We start from the raw sequence: 21,776 nt of genomic DNA on the forward strand, positions 1-21,776 counted from the left end.
CAAGCATTACGTAACGCTGTAACCACAGAGAGATCGCATAATTAATATTGCGAAAGATATCGTAAAATGAAAAATTCAAAATCGTTATAAGAATAACAATGTACGCGATATATTTCTATTGTGAAAGCACGAAAGGGTCAAACCTCCGCCTATCAAATCTATCACCGACTCTGCATCTATATAGTTATCTAATAGAAGATTGGTCACAGGAAATCATGCGAAAACACCAGTCGGTGAACAACTTTTCCTCGAGAAGGGAAAAGGCTGTCGCCGGTAGCGCGATTCGGTTGGTTGCGCTTGTCGCGTAAAAATCCACGTGAAAGGATCTGCAGGATCGCCACGTGGGCGTTTTCGACGACTTCTATTTTCACTGAATGGCCACTGGGCCTCGACCAGTATACAGTATACATTAGTATACAACAATAAGAAGCCGCTGTACAATGAAGCATGCGTACCAAAAAGCCAGAAAAAAGTCGATTACAAAATTTCTACTTTCCGAAATGGTTGAAGATAAGGTGGCTCGCTTTATCTTTAATCGAAGAGAAAATATTCTAGCTGAAATGAGTCAGGTGCGATTATTCTTTGAAAAATCTTTTAAGAACTCTTCGAAATTATTTAGTTCTCGTCTGGGATTTTGTTCACACAGACTATCGAAGGAATCTCCGATATCTCTCTGTTGCATGTCTGGTTTAATTACGCAGTAGTCTAAATGAAAACTGACTGGATTTTTCTTTGATGGTAGACAATGCAGCAAGGCGAAACTCGAACGTGGAGACGACGAAAGGTCGTCAGACGAACTTCAATTGCTTCGGATGAAACGCGCCATTGTGTTCTCTCTCTCTCGGGTGACTATTAATTAGAATTAATTAGGAGATCGCGCAGAATTTCTCGTTTCGTATTACGGTATTTGCAACTTCGAGAAAAGTGATGTTCGTGAATGGAGAGAAATTATGTAACAACTACTGAAAATCCGAGGGAGAAAAGTTAAATTGTTGAGACATAGCTTGGATTAAAAAATGTGAAGGCATTGTCAGAGTTTTAATGTGATTTATCGCGATTTATACTGAAGTGATTTGTTTTAATTTATATTTAAATTTATATCGATGTAAACTTATATTTCCATGGTCATTTGATTCTTTAGTAACCGAATTGTTATTCGTAATTGTTGTTGTTAATCGTTAATTGCTAGTTGATTGCAGTTGACTACTCTACTTTGCTAGAAGAGTAATATAAAATAATTCTGTACTTTTTATGAAAACACTCCTATCACAATTTTCCAAGGATATCTTAGCACAATTTTTCCACGATTTCTAAACATAAAATTTTCTCCTCCACTGATTTTACGCGTACGAATTCTCCTTGGTTCAGTGGAACTGAGATAAAAAAAAATTCCACAAGATGACGATTCGCAAAATCCGACACGATCAAAGCAAACTTATACAAACATAATCTCTATATTCCACTTGGATGTAAAAATCCAAAAGTAATCAAAAGAAAATTTCAACGGTAATAAAATTCATAGAAAGAGAATATTTCGAATAAAAATTTGTCCATAAAAAATAATGGACGAAGAAAAACTCGATTGGTTGGTGGAAAAACATATGCGAGTATTTTATAGCGTATTTATGGAGCAAAGTGAGTAAACTGGAGATTATTGTATAATATATATCGCCGAAGATAAAAGATCGAGAGACGATCAAGGTAAAAGACAGAGCGACGATGCATTATTTATGTGGTATGTATTGCACGGTGAAGTGTGCGATACGTGCTTGATATTTTATAGTTTGCGTATTTCACCAGTGAATTTGTAATCCCATTTTATTAGCTCTTCAATGTCACGCAATTGTTGCTTTATTTATTCAGCGACGAGGGTATTTTTCTCGGCGTCGACTTTTATATAAATAGCTCTTTTATGTCTCAATATTTCGAACACAAAATGCGTAATGTATGTATGCATTTGCAATTTGTTCTTATTTAGAATTTAATAAGACACAATTCTGATGTAAGTAATTGATTTGAAAATTAAATTAATCGAATTAATTTTCCAGCTGAACTAAGTGTAATTAAACAAACTGCGATATATCAAACCTTTCCCCAAATAGTTTCATAATTAGTCTCACGATCGTCTAGGGAATTTCAACATTTCCACTTAACCTATATATTGCCCAATCGGAATTTTCTCCTCCACGAGAATATTTAAAACGGTTTTAATTCGTAGAAATTGTTCCGGTAAAACGCCGTTGAATTATTCCCCCTTCACGCTTTGCTTTCATTTTTTTCCAAACATTCCTCGCCACGGTTCGTACACTTTATTAGAACGAGGCATTGATAACAACATGGCGACTTTCGTGCTTCCCCTAAGAACACGGCCATGTTTAACAGTCTATATAATTGCGCACGATTACAGGCACGCAGCCCAGAAATTGTTTGCCTGGAAAAACAGTCGTCGCTTGATTTCTTCGAAGGAATTTCGATTTCATTAAGACGAGTTGGTTTTCATTGATTTATGATTTTATTTCGATCTGCTTATCGGTAGAAAGGAGAAGCTGTGTAGTATGATTCATTTTTAAGTATTTAGAAGTTCTTTTTGCGATCCTATTTTATGTCTTTATAAACTTGTTAACGGCTCTCATTAACCCAGAGTAGAGAATATTTCAGAAAATTTCTCTAATTTCATTATAAATTTATGACAAAATATTGGCCGTCATTGTTATAAAAACTTCAATTACCTACGTCAGTAAAATGGTAACGTGCACACAGTGGGTCATGAAACAATACCGAAAGTATCATAAGGACGCATTAGTTAATCATGTCTTGGAATGCTAAGAATAACATACAAGGATCTAAAAGAAGAAACTACAGTTCTTCCACTTAGAAATGATCCAAATGGTTCAGGCTTTCTTCGAATTACTCGATACAAGAATTAAATGCATGCATTTACGTGATACAATGTTGTATTATTTGACACAGAAATTAGGTACATGCATTCATGTACTCAATTTTAATTTCTTTATCAAATAATTTGAAAGAAAACCTCAAGAATGAAAAAAAGATACAAAAATGTGGAAGATCCGTTTCTCGACAAAATTTCCGAAATACAATCGCATAGATGCATAATGATGGGCATTATTCGACAACGTGAGAGAGTGAAATTAAGATCGTGACTGACTGACTCGCGTCTTACGTGACATCGGCCAGAGACACGCTTCGAAAGGTCTAACCGCATCCTTGCGCCGCAGTTACGCGGTTACGTAAGAAGAAAAGTCAGACAACCAGGTGGCGAGAACAGGATAGCCAACTGTGCTCGAGGTGGGGACGAGAAAAGTCGAGAAAAGTGTGCTCAACCGAACGAGATTCCAGAAAATACGCGGCTGCTCATAAAAGACACTATATATATGTACTACTTACATTGCTTTATCTTTAGAAAGATTGACCAAATTAATTTAAAATATATAATTACTAAGACGTGATATAATTACTAAACGTGATTGGTAATTTCTAAATCTTCGATATTGTAAGTGTTAGAATAAGATTAAGAGGACTTTACGAGATTTTGAAGATCTTTCAAGAGTTTTATTAGTAAAGTAATTAATGGTTGAGGATTTATTAGTAGATGTATAATTAAAGAATAATCTTATTAATAGAATAATTGATAGTCTGAGATTTGTTGATAGAATAACTTCATTAACAGAATAATTAATAGTCCAGGATTTGTTAATAGGATAATCGCTAGTTTAGTATTTATGAGTAGAATAATTTTGTTAATAGGATAATCGTTTTAACTTTCCGTTCAGATAGATTTGTACACGCGTAAGATCAAGAAATACCACCGATGTGAAAGATTATACGTATCAATATACAGAATTTTAAAGTCAGATTTCGGTATTAAGATAAGTGTGTCTAGATTGCAACGATTAACTTTTACAAGCGGATAGCATTTGCGAAATTCATAAGCGTTAAATCGTGTCGCGTCTAATTGGCAAGGAAGTGAATCTGTTAGGTTAACTAAGTACGCCGACGAAGATCGTTACAGGATCGTATTTCGAGGCCGATCTATCATTGAAAAAGGCTCCTGTACCATTTTACTTAATTAAACGCCTATCCAGATAATCTGATTTATATCTATCGAACGATCGCGGAGAAAGTAATTCTGGAAATATCAAGCGGACAAATACAAAAAATACGAAAATTTTTCCATTTCACAAAATCAACGAAAACAAACTTACTATATTAATCCTGTGTAAGCTTCATATATATGAATCGCCCTATAAAATCTAACCTAAAAACCAAAGTTGACAAGTTCAATGAGCTACGAACCAATAATTTCAACAGACACTGTACTTTATGTATCAAAGCCTAATAAGTAATTAAACTTCACATCGATTCCCTAATTAAACAAAAATAATATACTCGTCATAGTCGTTCTGTATGTTCTTCGTATATGTGAATCACCTTATGAAACTTAACCTAAAAGTCGCGTTTAACAAGTTCAACGAGCTACGAAGCGATTTTAGCAGACATTGAAGTTCATATCTCAAAGCCTAACGATTGATTATTAAACTTTACTTCGATCCTCTAATTAGACGGTCAATCGATACTCCATTGTAATGCGATTATACTTGACGGTATTATGATCGCGTGCAGGTAAAGTCAGCATGGCTCCGCAAAAGCGAAAGTCAATTATTTCGTTCGCTCGAGTCGTTATGCAAAATTCTGCTAATATGCGGCGTGCTGGTTATTTATAGAGTGACTGGACAATTCTCTGGACTTTCTAGGCCTGTTACCCGCGACCGGGGTCGCAATTTTGACGACCTTTCGATTAATGGCCGCACATTATGCGTGATTATATAATCCTAAGTAGGAGATTCTATAGGAGAAGAAGAAGTAGAGCTCCGTTTATATTAACACATACAGCTATAGTGCATCAGTAAACTAGCTAATTTTTGCTACTATCAAATATTCTTTAATTAAAATTATTATTTTTTGCGTGTAAATAATCAGATTCGTAGGTAAGACGGCGAATAGAAGGAAGTTTAATGAAATGTATACTTTGCAATAATGTCTACTTACGTAACGAATGTTTAACCATTTAAGGAATATTGTTTGATCACATTTCTTTAGTTGTACTCGAAGAATTATAAGTTGAATTTTATAAATTATATTTATTAAACTGGATGTTTCAAAAGCTATTTTGTAAGATTGAGTCTATAATATTGAATCTAGAAAGTGAATATGATACGTTACATTTCTTGAATCAAATTTATAAAGTAGAACTCATGGAATTGGATCTATAAAACTGAACTTGTTGAAATGAGTTTGTTACGTCGAATTTATATCGAATTCGCGATATCCGCAGTCTGATTAAATTTCAATTACATGCATTTAAAAGTTAAAATATCCAAGGAATAGAAGGTACGAATTCTCAAAATCTCTTATACCGCTATAATTTTCGCTGCACCATTCGATAAGTATGAAAATGGTGAGCGAAATGAAGCAGACAGGAGAATGATGGACAGCACGAATTTGCGAACAACGTCGCGAATGAATCATTCGCAAATGGTTGAATCATTTGTACGTTTACGATGCGAGGGCGTGCGCCGCGTTGACGCCACGCATGGAAACGAGCACCGTTGATCGCGGCGTATCGCGATCGAGAGAAGAAAGTCCCTGCCCGATGGTGAACGAACCGGGTTGCGTGGCACGCCGCTTCCAGGCAGAAGCGTGAACAATGCGGAAGAATATTTTTCGAACGATCGAAAAGATACCAGTCTATTTCCGCCTTTTCCAAACCAAGGAAAATGCATCATAACTCCGCTTTGAAATGCTAAACGAACAGTGTATCGACATTTTCTTTTCGATCGATGAATACTTCTTTTCTCCATGATAATAGAATTGAACATTTGTTATTGCAATTTTAGTACTCTTATGCGGTGTTCAATTTGGAAAAAGGAACTTAAGACGAGGTAAAATAAATATATCGTTTAGATTCGTTGACTATTGGTGTAAAATAATTCTTCGCTACTATAAGCATGGTCGTGATACAATCTCAAATATCATTAGGCTTCCAAACTAATTTCGAAATCAGAGTCTGTTTCAAAACAAGAGTTGATCTATTTTACGATTAGAAATCCATTACTGAATTTCACTAACCACGAATCCATTAATCACTGCGAGTTTTTACTCGCTGAACCTTACTGCATTGACAATTTGCAACTGTATTCTCAGAAATATACGTCAACCTATAACCATGTTGGATATCTCTTTGATAGCTTTCCAGTTGATTCCCTAGATCGAGTTACGACTTCGTTTCTAATCCAGTCGATCTGTTTGCTAATTTATTCGATACTTTGTCGGTCACTGTGTGATTTCCTTTAAAATCTCCTTGACAGAATCGTGAACAGTCTGAAATCTCGTTGATCGAGTGGCTGGCTGCCACTTCATTTGCAAACTTGCTCCAAATGTTGTCAATGTATTTGCAATTATATACATATCTAAGGACATCGTCCTAAGAAGATGATCAATCTACGCAGAACGAGAGCATCGTAACGAGAAAACGTACGAACGGCCTTAAAACAGGTCGAACAGATGGCCAATAAAAGGCAAGCAGTCGTGAGTTTCGTAGACAACGAATGACTCATTGATTATTGCATTTATGTAGTAACCGCGGGGGCGGTTTTCGCTCGTCTTTCGGTAGAAATGCAACCGTGGGACGCTTCAAGAAAGTCTTACGACAGTGTAAATTGAAATTTTTACGAAATTATCGATTTCAAATTAATCTATCTCCCATGAAGCGATTGATTCTCTCTTCTTTAAATATTCTCTCTTAATGACGAAGCGAGTATTTGTCTAAAGCGATTTCATGTCATTCCCTACAATGTACGCATGTTACAATGACATGTGCATTTTGATATTTTCCAGAGTAATTTTTCGACTAAAATATCTAAAAGCTAAAGCAAAATACCTGAAACGACTAAAGTACCTAAATTCCAATCTCCATAGACATTGCTAATCTCAACACGAGAAACTCTACTCTAATTGCATTGTCGAGAAATGCGGGATACGTGTAGTCAAAGCTTCGAACACTGAAACAAGCCATCCCCGAGGAACGATACATAAAATTCCTGGTCTGGACGCAAACGGCAGGCTTTGTATTCATTACATTCGCCATTTTCGTGTTGGAATAGCCGCGTCTCTGGACCACCAGCCGCGAAACGTGCGAATCCACCTTTGTACAAGCGTATTTACATTCACGTAGGAGCTAAATGGAAGTTGCATCGGGCAAGGAATGCAGCCTCGTGGGACATCCGTCCGTGAAACGTATGCATCGCGGTCGAACCACGTGGGACGTTCGTATACACTACTGTTCATAAGTCGACTCGAAGTAACAGTATTCGAATATTGTCAAATTTGTACAAAAGTTAACGATAAATCAATAACTAGGAAATTAGAACAGAATCTGTAGGCATGTTGGACCGCCTGGTAATTTTATTACCTCGAGAAAGTTTGTTTGTTCAAAGAATTCTTCAACGTATCTTTTACCAAAGAATTTTCTGAGATAGTGAAATTCGAAGACAGAGCTCTAAGAACTTTGTCCCAAAATATCCTTCACCGAAGAATTTTCCGAGGTATTAAAGCTGTTAAGGTAATTGCTGGTTCAATAGAACGCGTGGAAATTCTAAACTTTTGAACGCTAGTGTACGTCCACTTGTTTGCGATTTTATTGCGGCTCGTACATCCTCCTGTCTTCCCAGAAAATCCTTTGCGTCCGTCTCCGGTGAATCGACTTATGTATCTTCCTCCTTGTAAGCCTTGTCGAGAGTCTCGAATGTTTCTCGTGGAGAATAGTAAGCCTTTGATTTGGTTTTAAGGCGTGTATATTATACCACACTGGGATTTTTTTTTTAGCAAACAACGTGGGAGGATGACTGAGAAGTACGTATTTTCGTTTAGAGAGGAATTCGGTTTCGGAGTATTTTGTTTAAACTATATTATCGAGAATTTTTCTGGAAAAAATGATATACGTAACAGATGTATAGGTTTGAGTTTTCAAATGTAAGAGTGAAAGAATAATACGACGTAGTAACCCGTATATTAAAAAGAGAAACTCATTGATCCTACAAGTATAATTCAATATTTGATGCAAAATAAAAAAGGAACAAAGCAAATTTGACGTAATCAAAAATTTTACCAAAGTAATTAAATTATTTAAAAAACGTGTCTAATCGGTGGTAGATATCACGAGGCACGTCTTCGCGTGTAGATGGTGTATCGCGATGCTAACTGGGTTTTCGTGTCGAGTCAAGGTGTTTCCTACGTGAACGTAAACACGAGACCGTACGTCGGCCACGATACGAGAATCGCGAATGAATCGTGCCGATGGGAGGAAAGGAGAGAATCTCGTACGGCGGAAGAATCGCGAATAGTTTCGGTGCACACATACGCCATTCTGTCCAGGCAACGCTAATTGCTCAAGAACCTGCTATTAGTTTCTTCATTTCTCTCCCTTGCGACTACCAACTAGGATCGATCAGTGCGATCATTAATTGGACATGTTGATTAAAATTACTTGAATTTCTGAGACATTGGCAAATATTTTACAATTTTACGTATCTTATTTCCGCCGATTAAATGTAAAAATTAACGTAAATTCAGAACAAAATTTAATTTAATGGATGGTATTGGCGCTGAAATTTAACTTTCGTACGCATGAACGTAGTGAAAAAGAGAAAAGAAAAAGAAAATGAAAGGTAGTAGAGCGATAAAGTACAGAAGGATGCAGTGCATGCACTCCATGCAGCCAGTTGCATGCCATTTGCGCTTCCTCCACGCATTGTTCGGTTTCCCTCCGACTTTCGAGGACCTCGTATGCAACGAGGCAAGTTGAGTTAGGTCAACCCTCGATTCTCGAGGCTGCGTATTCCTCCTCGGATGCATTGTTCCCGCGATGCACCATATTGCATTCCATTATTTCGAGCACATGCGTGCAACCGAGGCAACGATTGATTCGCGAGGGGAGTTGAATTTTATTCGAAATTTCCACTAAATTCGTCGCTGACAAATCGACGGTAACATCTTTCTTTCGAATATTTCGTATCGGTAAATTAGGTCGATACCGGAGATGATAGGAGAGAATTAGGTTGACGAGACTCACCTTGCAACAAAAATCCATGCAGCGCGAGGTTCATGGCTACGATCAATTCCTTCAGCCTGAAACAGAAGAATTTTTCGTGGTTAGCGATTAAATTTCTGGCAAAAATTTTATTTTATTTTACTTTCTCACGGTATTATTATTATTATTATTATATCACATTTTAAAATGCATTACTATTGATTCTACAAATTTATCGAATTTATTTTATAATAAATAACATAACGTCAATTGATATTATTTATCATATAGTAAGTGTGACATTATTTGAAAGGTTTATTTAGAAATTATTCTTTCAAATAGAGAAGAGATTGAGATCTGCGATAGCATAGATGAAAATACACGTTTCAAAGATGCACTGGTCAGGTTCAAGAGAGAATACGTAAAGTTTCCGAGCGGATAGGAATGAATTTACTTTGTTCAGAGATTCTTGTACGCCTTCGTGCAATTTAGCCGCAATTAGCATCTCTTAGCGTTGCATTATTGCCATCTATCATTCGTCAGTCTTGAAAAGCGGGAATTTTCTGATCGATCCCTCGATTCTGCCCGACGATTGCGTCCGTTCGATCAATTAAAAGCAATTAGTCTTATGAAAGACCACGTTTAAGCCGATCGTACGTGAAATGCGCGGATAATTGTGGCGATTGTACTGTTCTTGGGCAATCTATCCGCGAAACACATAATTTAGCGAAGTTCTCTTAACAGCGATCGAGTAGTCGTTTTGAAAGATTTGTCAATGTTAATAAATGCTCTTTATTCTCGATGAAATACAGTGAAAGAGAAAAAGAGAACATATATCGAGCGCTTACAGATAAGTACCAACTTTATAATCCATCAGCCATTCAGCACACCTAAATCAATTCTCAAACTCGTTCAAACTCCGAAATCTAACATGCCACTACTTCAAACTACTCCAAACTTTATCAAATAGGATTCAAACTTTTTCAAACAGGATCAAATAAAAAACTATACAAGAGTACCAAACTACTAGGAAATTTAGAGTAGAAAAGAAATTTCGTCTAGCGGGTTAAACGAAGCCAGTGGAAGTCAGAGCTTCGATCATCCGGATCGATAAAATTCGAACATGTGCAGTGGATCAACGGTGGCGCACTCGAAAGTCCTCGTCGGAGCACAATGGCCGCGTTGCAGCGGAATTAATTCAGGTCGAGCACGTAGGAACACGAGCGGGTAACGGTGCCTCTTTGCAAGCCACGAAACGGCCAACGGAATTGTTTCTGGCACAGCAGACTTCTTTTCCCCGTTTTCGCGATCCTCGCTTAAGTACCGAGCCAATTAATAATCTCTTCCTATCTTACGTCAAAATTGATTCGATGCTCTATATATGTAGTTCGTCCCGTCTCATCCTTTTCATAGTACAAAATTATCATTAATCTTACTTCTATCGTTAAAGCTTACGTTCATATACGTATAATTCGATCCATTTCATTTTTCGAAAACCTTGAAGATCCAACGATGTCAAACATCGTCAAATGCATCGATAACTACACCTATTGATAACTCCGATTTGCCTTACAATTGACGTAGCGCTCGAACGAGTAATAAATAAATTCCACGAAATGATCGTCATTGAATAAATGTGGGAAAGGAACATTGAAAACGAAGAATGGAGGGATCCAGCGAGAGCAACAAAGTCAAGTAAAGTTTCGTCAGATCTTGTAATAGGAATGAACCACCCGATTGTGGTATTTTGTTTCGCTTAGCGCGTCACGAAAACGTCCACCGACGTCTTGGTCGATCGCGGCCCTCGTTGTGAATACGAAATCGAGGAACACGGCCGCCATTAACGTGCGTACAATTCCTGATGAGCCGTGCTCTTTCGTCTCCTGTACCGTAACCATTCGTCGAGGACTCGTCGGGAATTTCATGTACCGCGACCTCGTGGAACCAAGAATCTAAAAATTTGATAAACTCTGAGAAACGAGCTTTTTAATATCAAACGTAACATACTGTTTGGTAATTCGTCGTTTTCTAAGGACGAAGAAGCAACAGCAACGTAGGAAGTCGATGGACTTGCGGGATTTTGTTTTTTCGATATTAATGAAAAAACTTTTCATAGATTTTCTATATACAATAGTTTTTATATGGAAGTTTTATGGGAACCTTTTCTTTGAAAAATGTAACATAATGTTCGTTAGTTTGTCGTCCTCTTAGGACAAAGGAGTAACGCGAATGTAGGAATTTGATAGATTTTGAGTAAATATACACGAGCTTAAAGAATCGTTTACGTTGTTCCAGGGAGAAATGGAAATGTGCAGTTATGTGAAAATTGTGATTCATGCAAGATATGATCGTATGCATGGTTGCTCGGTTTCTTTCTCTCCTTTGCATCCATGGCGATCCTCTTTCGCCTTAAAGGCGATTTTCACCTTACGTAAAACCGGCACATCGGCCGTGACTCGTTTCCATGGCGAACGACTTTCCCCGATTCTGTATCGCGAACGTTGTACAGTTTAAAAACGATCGATGCCACGCCTTTGGATACTTGCCAGATAATCATATGGTTACTTTTCTCATTACAAACGATTTTACACTCTTTTTATTCGTCGGGTAAGCTTTCGTACAACGAATTTTTGGTATTGCTTATGTATAATGATCATTTTTCGTCTTATATAAAAAAAAAAAAAAAAATGGAATTTAATTTTTTGCCTCCGTAAACACCACCGTAAATAAAGCAAATTATCTTACATAAAAGTTCATTACAATGAACAATGATTTACATCTGCCGGTTTTACGATATTCTTCCTTGAGTTACTTAACAGTTTTTGATCAAATCTTACTTCAAAGTTCCACACCGCAGTTTATATAATTCCTGTGCACTGTATATTTCACACCTGAGAACGGGACTTTACTTAAATAAACTAAAAAACCTTGCTTCTTTCACTCGCTGTAATTTCACTAGACCTGGTAAAGGATCAAACACTTTCCAACGATATCAAGCTTGTTTGCTGATACAGTTAGCTAGGAATATATAAAGTATAGTACTTTCCAGTCATTTTTACTGTTACATAGCTACTTACTATTTCAGTAAGGATCAAAGAGAAGAAATATGTAAAAATGTCCGTACTGAGTAAATATTTCTTTCTGCTTTTCCCTTTCTATTTTTAAAAGTAGAAAATTCAAGGACGTCTGGAAAGGCTACTTGACGAGCGACGACTGTATTATGTGCAGGTGAATTCGCGTAAAGAACCTCTAAGCAGGTCGTTTCGTAATTGATTATGGGTCTCATTTAACCCTAATCTATTTAACTTGATTTAATTTAAGCTAATCTAATCTGACCTAAATCCATTTTGAATCAAATAGCATCCAATCGTACAAAGTGCTTGGAAACTTGAAATTCGCATTAGAAAGTCGAAGACCGAAATCGAGCTGCACGAATCCACGGGGACAATGTCTGAATGCACCGGAGGATCTAGATCACGGAGGACGAGGATCGACACGCGAGGCCGGCAATATCCGGTCGATCGATCTACGAGCGGAAACGAGGACCGTTCTCCGTTCAGAAAAGGGATTGTTCCACTCGACTATAACGTAACGCGTTCAATCGTCTCGGGAAAATCGTTTTCTTCGAAACGTAGCGAGGGCGAGTTCGTGATGACTCTGTGTGCCGGGACAAAGTCGATCGATCGTTTTAGAAAGTCGAGGATGCGCTCGAGGAGGATCTTAAATCATTCGTTGGCAAATAAATCCTCCGTTGCCGTTACCTTGACACTTAACGACGCTGTTATGAATATTGTAATATGGTCGAGATTGAAATAGCCATGGAATGGTGAAATGTTAATTTATTCGAGGAAACGTTTGCAAATTTTTACGCTTTTTACGAAGAAAGATTTTTTTTCTCAAGACAAAGACAGGTGTCGTTGACGCGTAACGTGAGTTACGACTTAATCGTTAAATTGAAAATTAGGAAATAGAAAATTGGGACATACAAGATTAGGAACCAAATCATTTACTTGATCTTTGCATTGCTGTGTTCTACTACGGTCACTTTCGTTTCTCCAATTTTATTTTTCTAACGAAAAACGATTCTATTATACGTTGATCTTCTTATATTATTTGCTGGCTATTTACTATAATTTACGTTGAAGCGAAGAAAACAGAAGTAGTCCACGATCCATTCATCCGCGGATCTAGAATCCTCGATTCGCAACTCTCGATCTCGAGGCTGATTTATGTATCCCCGAGTGGATTCCGTGTGCTCTAGAAAGATTTTCTCCATCGATAGCTCGTTCAATCGTTGCGCTTTTACATAAACCGAGGACACAGGTGTTCCTTCAGGGCTAGAAAGAAAGCTGCGCGCTCGACTTTTCATGTTTTTGACCGAGGATCGTCGCGATAGCGATCGATTAGGCAAGAAGAACACGACGAAGAGTCGATCGACTCAGCGATAATTAACTGGTTACGTAAAGTTGTAAGAAAGAAGGATGAATAGTCGCGTGGATGAAATTCTGCCCAATGTATTCCCGGATAGAAAATGAATCGACCAGAGTACTAAATATAAATATAATCTTGGATATTTAAACGTTAAATCTCTGTTAGGTAAATTTTCTTTTAGGAATTTGCTTTCGAAAGCCTAAAATATTTTAATCAATCAGACCATCAAAATTCAAAATCAAAATAAAATATATGTATTCCAATGCTATTTGAATTTCAAAGATTTGACAGCTTAAAATATTCTAATTTCCAAAGCATCCAAATATTTGAGATTTAAAAATAGCAAAATTCCCAAACTATCTGAATGCCAAATATTTGGATCCCTAAATTATCCGCGTTTTGCAAAATTCATCGACCATAGAATATTAAGAAACTATTTAGTATTATAACAGCATTTCTATGACGAAAGATATTTAGAATTGCAATGGGCTATTTAGATCGACATTCGTTCAATCTCGAAGTGGACTAGTTGCTCTCCCGCATCGTGGGAATCGTACGATTTAGACAAAGACTAATTGATCACTGGCAAACGATGCTGCGTTTGCTTTCACTTTCCATAAAATCGTCTCGAATTGAAACGTAACGTCCGAGGAAGGTGGAATCGTGCTACGAAATCGGCAATCGTAGACCAACGCGATGCGAGAAAGAGAATGGAGATTCGCTCTGCTCTCAACCAGCCATCCTTCGAGCTGATTCACCGCATTGCACGTAGAACGAATACGTTGAAAGCGAGGAGATCTGGATCATCGATTGAATATGTATAAACGTTCTAGAAAATAAAAATAAAACCATATTTTTGAACGACATAAATTTCTTTATTCAGCTATGATATTTTTATACAATTTAACTTCTGAGAATCCAAGGAAATAATAACATTAACAATAAAAGGGCCGGTATAAGTCCTTAAGTCGTTTCTGAATAATAAATCAAGTTATAAAGAATTGAGTTTCCGATATTCAAATATCCAAGACATCCTAGTTCCAATTATTTAAGTTACTAACATATTGGAGGCCTCAAAATCCAAATTTCCAAAATGATTGAATTTCAAATAATCCTAATCCATTTAAATTCCCAAATATTATCGTATTTAAGTTACCAAGATATCAAAGTCCTTAAATCCCAATTCGCACTACCTGAATTCCAAATATTTCTAGTCCATTTAAATCTCTAAGTACCTAACTTATTAAACTTTCAAAAACCTACAACAGAAATATTTGTCAACGAGACAATACTGTACAAGAAAGCTCTAAAGTGATGTCAATCGTAAAGGAACAATGAGATATAAAATACGTAACGACAAGAGAAATTGCATTACGATAATGTAACTATTTCCATACACAGCTCTGCGCGTTATACTTACACCATGTGCAAGAGCCAACGAAAAGAAAAATGAACGATTGTAACGAGACTTTCGGCTTTCCCCTTACGTTTGATCGAAGCTAGACCAGCTAGACCAGCGATTGCAGACTCAGATTATGTAAATTGTTACACATACAAAACAAATCTCCGTTCTCCATTCGATCGCTCTTAAATGGCCGATTTGTTGATCGTAGCGCCGATACCTTCATACGGTTAACTCGCGTGTGCCTTATTACACTTTCAAAATGCTCGCTGTCGAGGAATTCGAGCGACGATATTTTCAGCAAATGAAATTCGGCAGGACTCTGCGGGTTTGTTAACACACAAAGAACGGGATAAATCGATCCTGTTTCGAATAATAATTTCGTCTGTTTATCCGCTGCTTCGGTGTATGGTGCGATTAGATTTTTGAACTCTTGGTTTTCTTAGTTCTTTGCAAGTTTCAAATTCAGGGGGTTGTTTGAAAATTTTTAATTTAGAATTCTTGGTTCGCTTCGCAGAATTTTAATTTGCGCGGTATCTAAATTCCGAGCTACGTACCTGAATTTCAAAATGCCTAAATTCCAAAGACATTTGGTCCCAGGATATTTAAATTCCTAGCTCTTGGTTTATGCGTCTGAATTCGAAAAGTATCAGGTTTTCGAATTTCTAGATATCCAAATTAAAAAATACATGGTTTCCAAAGAACATAAATCCATGTACCTACCTGAATTTCAAAATATACCTGGTCAAAAAGATACCTGAATTTCTAATCGCTTTAATTCAGAAATTCTCGAATTCTTAAATCCATCGGTTCGTAATATTTTTATTATATCGCCATCTACATAACCAGATATACTTATCGTTAAAGGTTTTCTGCAATGAATAATTTAATCTAAAGCACAGACCACCAACCGTAACTCAGAATTCTAATCGCTACGATGTAAAACGTCGAAGAAATGAAATTACACTTCCACGGTGAGTCACTAGGACCACATCAGCGAACCACGTTAACCGATCATTTATATCTCGCCGCGTTTCCGTGTTACAATAAATTCGCTATCGGGCGATCGCACACAGCGTAACGTTATCCATATTTAATGCGCGTCTTTAATAAAACAGAATAAATGATTACGAAACGGTTGCGAAAGCTACCGCCCGATGTTAGACTCCGTGAAATGTCAATTTTCTGCTCGCACCGTGATAAATAAACTTATTTACACTTTCGATCTTGCAACATTTTTCCCAATCGAACCGAACGTTATTATAATTCACCATGATCGCATAACCATGTCACCATAGAATCGAATATTTTTATTATTACGAGACTTCGAACCTCGTTTATTTTACTATGCACGTGTGAAAATTGAACAGGCTATAAATCGATCGTCCGTCGTTTCGCCAGACACTTTCGAGGAATTCATTAGAATTCGTTAGAAGTGTCGCGGCACGCTTCGATCGCATTTCGATGCATTCGACAACGAAATAGGTAAACAAATCCTGCTACAAATCTGTTCAACGTAGATCAAAGTCAACTGTTTTGGTGCGTTGCAAATTTTACTAATTAGATTGGTCTATCAGTAAATGAAATATTCTCCTTTTTCACATGTATGTTTCACCATACGTGTAAATTAGAATTCAAAGTAATTACTACGTATTTTAGTTGATCCTACATATTACACGGTATCGTGATAGTAATAGAAATGTATAGAAATAATGCGAATGATATTGTAATACAAAGTACATATGCAATGACCAGCTAATCTCAATTAAATCGTACGTCAACGGGTTGATATGTAAATACCTGTGTATGATCTTTCGATATGGAGAAAATATTGGATTTTTAGTGTCCTAATTGTGTCTTAATAGGGTTTGAGGGATTGGATTTTTACTGATATTGGGCGTTACCTCGACATGAATTCTCAAAACGATTACAGAGTCACTTTCTCCTTTTTGAAAAGGCCGGATCGATGATGTCAATCGTAAAGAATATCGAACTCTCATACGATACTGTAAATTTCTCTTTACGACTGTAGCCGAAACACGTTCGATCGTTTCGGCGACGTTTACATGTTGTTACAAAGTACTGCACGCCCACGTAATGCCGGTGTAAACGAGGTCGTGTGTAATAGACAGAGTTGTTCAGTACCCGGCTCGCTTTTTCCTTTCTTCTATTCCATACTTTACCGTCTTCTGCTTCCAATTTCATTTCGCTGATCTTGGAATTGCTAATTGACCGATGAATAAGAACGCTTAACCAGACGAATCAGAAGTTGCAGGATAGTTACGAAGCATTCTGGGGTCAAGAGACTTTAACTTCATAATCCTCAAATCTTATGTTCCTCCTAGAGGAACCTCGCGGTTATGTAATCTGGCCATGATCGTCACAGAGCCACAAAATGTATTGCAGACCGTACAGAAACTTTAGGCTTCGAACCTTTAGCAAGAAATGGTACTGCATTTTGGCTATTTGAAAGTTTAACGAATTTCACGCTTCTGCTGTGCTAACGCAACTAACAGCTAACTTTTTTAGCTGCAAGCACTTTTAACTCAAGTTGAAGGGGTAAAATCAACCCTCCAAATGTCGATACCCTAAGCCTTCGCCAAAGTTAAGATTAAGGTTTGGACGACGGTTGGCTGATTCCATAGCTGGTTTGCAAAATGTACAAAATTTTGTTTTATTATAGTACCCATGTACACCGTTGTTTTCGCAATAAAGAATGTAATTTTTCATCGTTAAATGCACAGTCGTTGTATTTTTTCAAACCAGCAGCTTCACGGTACCGTGCGCTTAATAGAAATACTCTCATGAATGATCGAATGAGAAGAAGCTTCTTCGATTCCCATCGTATTTCTGTCAATGTCTATTTTGTCAGATTAGATCGACCAGCCAAGGGAATTCGTTCGAAATCGACAACAGAGGAAATGAAATCCTCGTAGCGGAGGATGGAGTTACTGTAGCGTACCGGTGTATACACAGGGTATCTCATTGAAATCGAACATCTAAATTATTTTCATTGTTATCGACGATAAAATAGGATAACGTAAAACCATGTTAATAATTTTCAAAATTTTCTTATGGATAACATTTTTTTATCATAAACTATAAATTTCTTATAAAACGATAGAAAATATATTATTACTATGCAAAGGATATCAGTGGCCTTAGATCGCTCTTCAAGATAATCTTGTGCGAACAAACTTTTTTCAATAGTTTCAATAGCAGTGAAAGTATCGGAGATACTTAATCTCAGCAAGACACTCTATATAGTAAACGAGAAATGAATTCACCCAGCTATCTTCGAATCGCGAAACATCTACCGAATCTATTAACATCGAATAGAACACAGATGTCTCCGTAAAAGAGATATCGCGTTAGAAACGAGATTGAACGATTAAACAGAAAATCTGATCGGGTCTCGATCGCTATTGGCGTCTCATTTGCATTACAAATCAGTCTTTCCCACTGTAATTTTCGTACCTCCTTATTCGTTATAAAGGTTAACAGCTCAATTTTGAGATTAACTGATTCAAGATTGGTACACGAAGCGGTTAAACGTGAGATAATTGCAAGTTTCGACCGCAAAAGATCGTTATATTTTCTATAAATAAATCATGTGACGGAAAATATAGTACATACATATATTATTGTAGAAAATTATAATTTATAATCAGTTCGTAATAACGATAGCCACGGTCATTTTAGAAATCAATTTTCTCGAAGACGAAACCTGCTGCGAGAAAACTTATTCCACATTTTCGACCCGACATTTTCAAAAGGATTGCATTTCACGAATTAAAATATCGTTACATGTCTTCCCAAGAGAAAGCTGTTTACTCTCAGAGACCATCCGTAGAGAACTAGAACTTTGTTAGAAAAACATAATACTCGAGCTAGTAAGAAAAACGAAATCGTCAGTCTCCGTTAATCTTCGTTGAAACGCTCCTCTATTAACGCGTTTGGTACGATTCAGTCTCAAGTAGATTCACCGAGGACTTTGACGTTTTCCATTTTCTTTGACGGCTTTATTGAATCGAGCAGGCGTAACGATGGTGAAACTGTGCCTCAGCTGTTGAAAGTCAATCTGAGAGTTGAAACTCGGAAAAAAAAGCTTACGAGTGAATCCAGATGAAAAGCAGAGGTACAAGGCCGGACATTGCATTTTGTAATGCCTGATTCACGCTGCACGTTTCGCTGTCCTCGAAGTAGCTCAAGCCACGTTCACGCTTGCACGGATGATTGATTTAATCTTTGAATGTTTCGTGAAAGATTTTCTCACAACTTCTAGCGATAAATTAACAATGGTAAATTAGTTGGAGCTACGTTTTCGAGAAAATTGGATCTGAAATATCGCAAGTTAACCAAGTAAACGCATATCTGGCAAATTTTCAAACTTGGTTTTCACAAAAAACGAGATTTCCATCGAGAAAACATTATTCCATATTCTCGACTCATTTTTGTACATGGAATAATCTCCAGCTCAAGTATTTCATCTTGCATGCATGAATTTTGCTTCGGTAAGAAAGACAAATAAAATTTCACTAAAACTAGGTATGCAAGATTTCAAAATCGCGAACTATATTACTCATTTGGATCACGTGTATTTATATAATTATGTAATAATTTATACAATTATATAACAGCAATTAGCCAACCATACGATAAAATTATCGTTCAAAACCCGTTGATTTCGAATATTTATATAAGTGGCGGTAATGAAGTGTAAAGGAAGAAGTTTTTTCTAACTGCGGTTTCGAGAACGAAGAAGAAAAGGGGTAAAATCATGGAATGCACAGTGCGAACCGTTCTTTCCGTAATACGATACATTCGGGAAAGTGCCACAATACATTTTGCCGAGTAAAAACCGACTTACGTAACACGGTATCGATTATCGTTAGAGAGTTATCGATCGCGAGCGGATAGAACAAGAAAAGCGGGAAAAAAAGGAATGCAGCACTTTTTGTACACTTTCTAAGTGCATTGTGGAAAACTCTCACGATATTGGATAGCGTGAATTCATCGTCTGGTCGAAGAATTGCGAACACGAATAACTACGAGGAAGAAAATATTCGCGAATATTAGTGATTTTGTGATAGAAGGAATTTTTAAAATATTTTACTATTTGTAGATTAATAATATTTTAGGAATTTGTTATTGAAAAGTGGGAGAATTCGAAGTGAGAACCAAAGAATTATAAATATTAATTCCAATGCAAAATTTCTACAAAAGATTCGTTTAAATCTGAAAAGCAATTAAGTAAGCCCTATAATACAATTTTCTGTATTGATTATTTTTCAATAAAATTCTAAATCATCTTTTACACATCGAATGACAAATTCAATTTTTTCAATCGATTTTTCCAGCTTTCCTTTTCACGTTACGCGTTTTTCCGAAGGAGAAGCGACGATGTCTCGCGAGGAAATGTGAAATCGATACGCGTCGATCGTCATCGCCGGGTAATCAATAGTTGCTGGATGGCTTGCGATTCGCGGATAACTCGGCGAGTGACAAAACTTGGTATTTTTCGCCGTATTATCTAAGACGCGAATTACGATGAAAGCAGAGCAAAGAGTAAAACCGTCGTTCTCGAATCCGCGCATTTGCATATTACTTCGAGTACGCGCGCCTTATATTTTTTATTTCTTTCGATTACCCAAGAAATCCTGTTTCGAGTCGTGTTTTACGTAATATCCAGCCAGACGAGAAGCTTGAAATATTTGCTATATGCTATTATGTAGATCGCTCGAGATTTTATCAAATAGAATTTATAATTCAAAGACTTCGAAAAATTATAATCCTTATCAATGCGATAAAATAAAATAGTCCTTCGACGATCTTCATATATGAAAAGCTCTAGTAATGACACTGCACGAAATCCAGCAATTTTCTACCCTCTAATCACTATATCTCCGCAAGCAACAAATTATTTTACATTTTGCATGATTCCCATACATTAACTAAACAAGTTGCTACAAGAGTTAACTGTGATAAGTATCCAACCGCGGAACACGTAATTCCAAAAGGACGGAGGATAGATAGAATTTATCAAACAGTCTCGATTATTTTATACGTATCAAGCGCACAGCGTGCAATTGCAAAAAGAAAGTAGAATATAAAGTAGATCAGGCTCGAGTAGATAATTATGACCGAAAATGTAGAAAATAAATAGGGTTTATCGATTGATATCGACCATTTTTCTCGTTCACGGTTGGCGGTCTTACGCACGATTACCGACCTTTAGAAAGAATGCAGACATTTGAACAAGTGGTTATCGAAAACGAAAGCTAACTGGTTACCCGGTTGTCCAGCAACTATCGCTTCTGGCGGTTCTGGTCTTCTTGTTGCCGCGCCGCAATGGCAATATCCTACTCGATAGTCCAAGTTTCTCTGTTTCGATTCGGAAACACACAGCGAGCTTTATGTAACTGACTGGCACAGTGAAATGTCAGCCATTTGTTGTCCAATCTTTTCACGCGGTTTTCTAAAATTGTCGCGTGCCACTTTTTCATCGTTAGGATGAAATTAACGACGCTGTTTGTTTAGGGAGAAATTTCTATCGCTATTATATTGCAACGACTGTTACTAATGTTACTAGTGTTGATAGCGATTATTAAGCATGAATAATTTTTTTAAATCGACACAAGCAATTTTCTATTGAAAGCAGATTGACGTGACCACAGTAACTTTTTTTTTTTAATGGAATATCTTTGCAACTATCGTAATTTCTTTTCTGTCGTCGGAATTCCTATTATTAGTCGTTTCTCGCAGTAATTAGAGTAGTTAGAGTGCGGATATTTATGCAAATTCGTGTTGCCGAGAGCATAATTTAAAAAGTGC

The 21,776-nt window shown here is 36.9% G+C and overlaps 1 protein-coding gene across 9 annotated transcripts in view; it reads right to left on the reverse strand.

The window, feature by feature from the left end:
• The window catches only part of LOC100643426 (myb-like protein X), a 63,306-nt gene that overhangs the window by 20,361 nt on the left and 21,169 nt on the right, over window positions 1-21,776 (reverse strand). For all 9 annotated transcript variants that reach the window (XM_048413484.1, XM_048413481.1, XM_048413479.1 and 6 more), the window contains one exon: window positions 9,152-9,207. In XM_048413484.1, the coding sequence (XP_048269441.1) occupies window positions 9,152-9,185 (34 nt within the window). In that variant the 5' untranslated portion in view covers window positions 9,186-9,207. The remainder of the gene's footprint in view (window positions 1-9,151; window positions 9,208-21,776) is intronic.

The sequence above is a fragment of the Bombus terrestris genome, chromosome 16 (assembly GCF_910591885.1).
Source record: "Bombus terrestris chromosome 16, iyBomTerr1.2, whole genome shotgun sequence".
Lineage (NCBI taxonomy): Eukaryota > Metazoa > Arthropoda > Insecta > Hymenoptera > Apidae > Bombus > Bombus terrestris.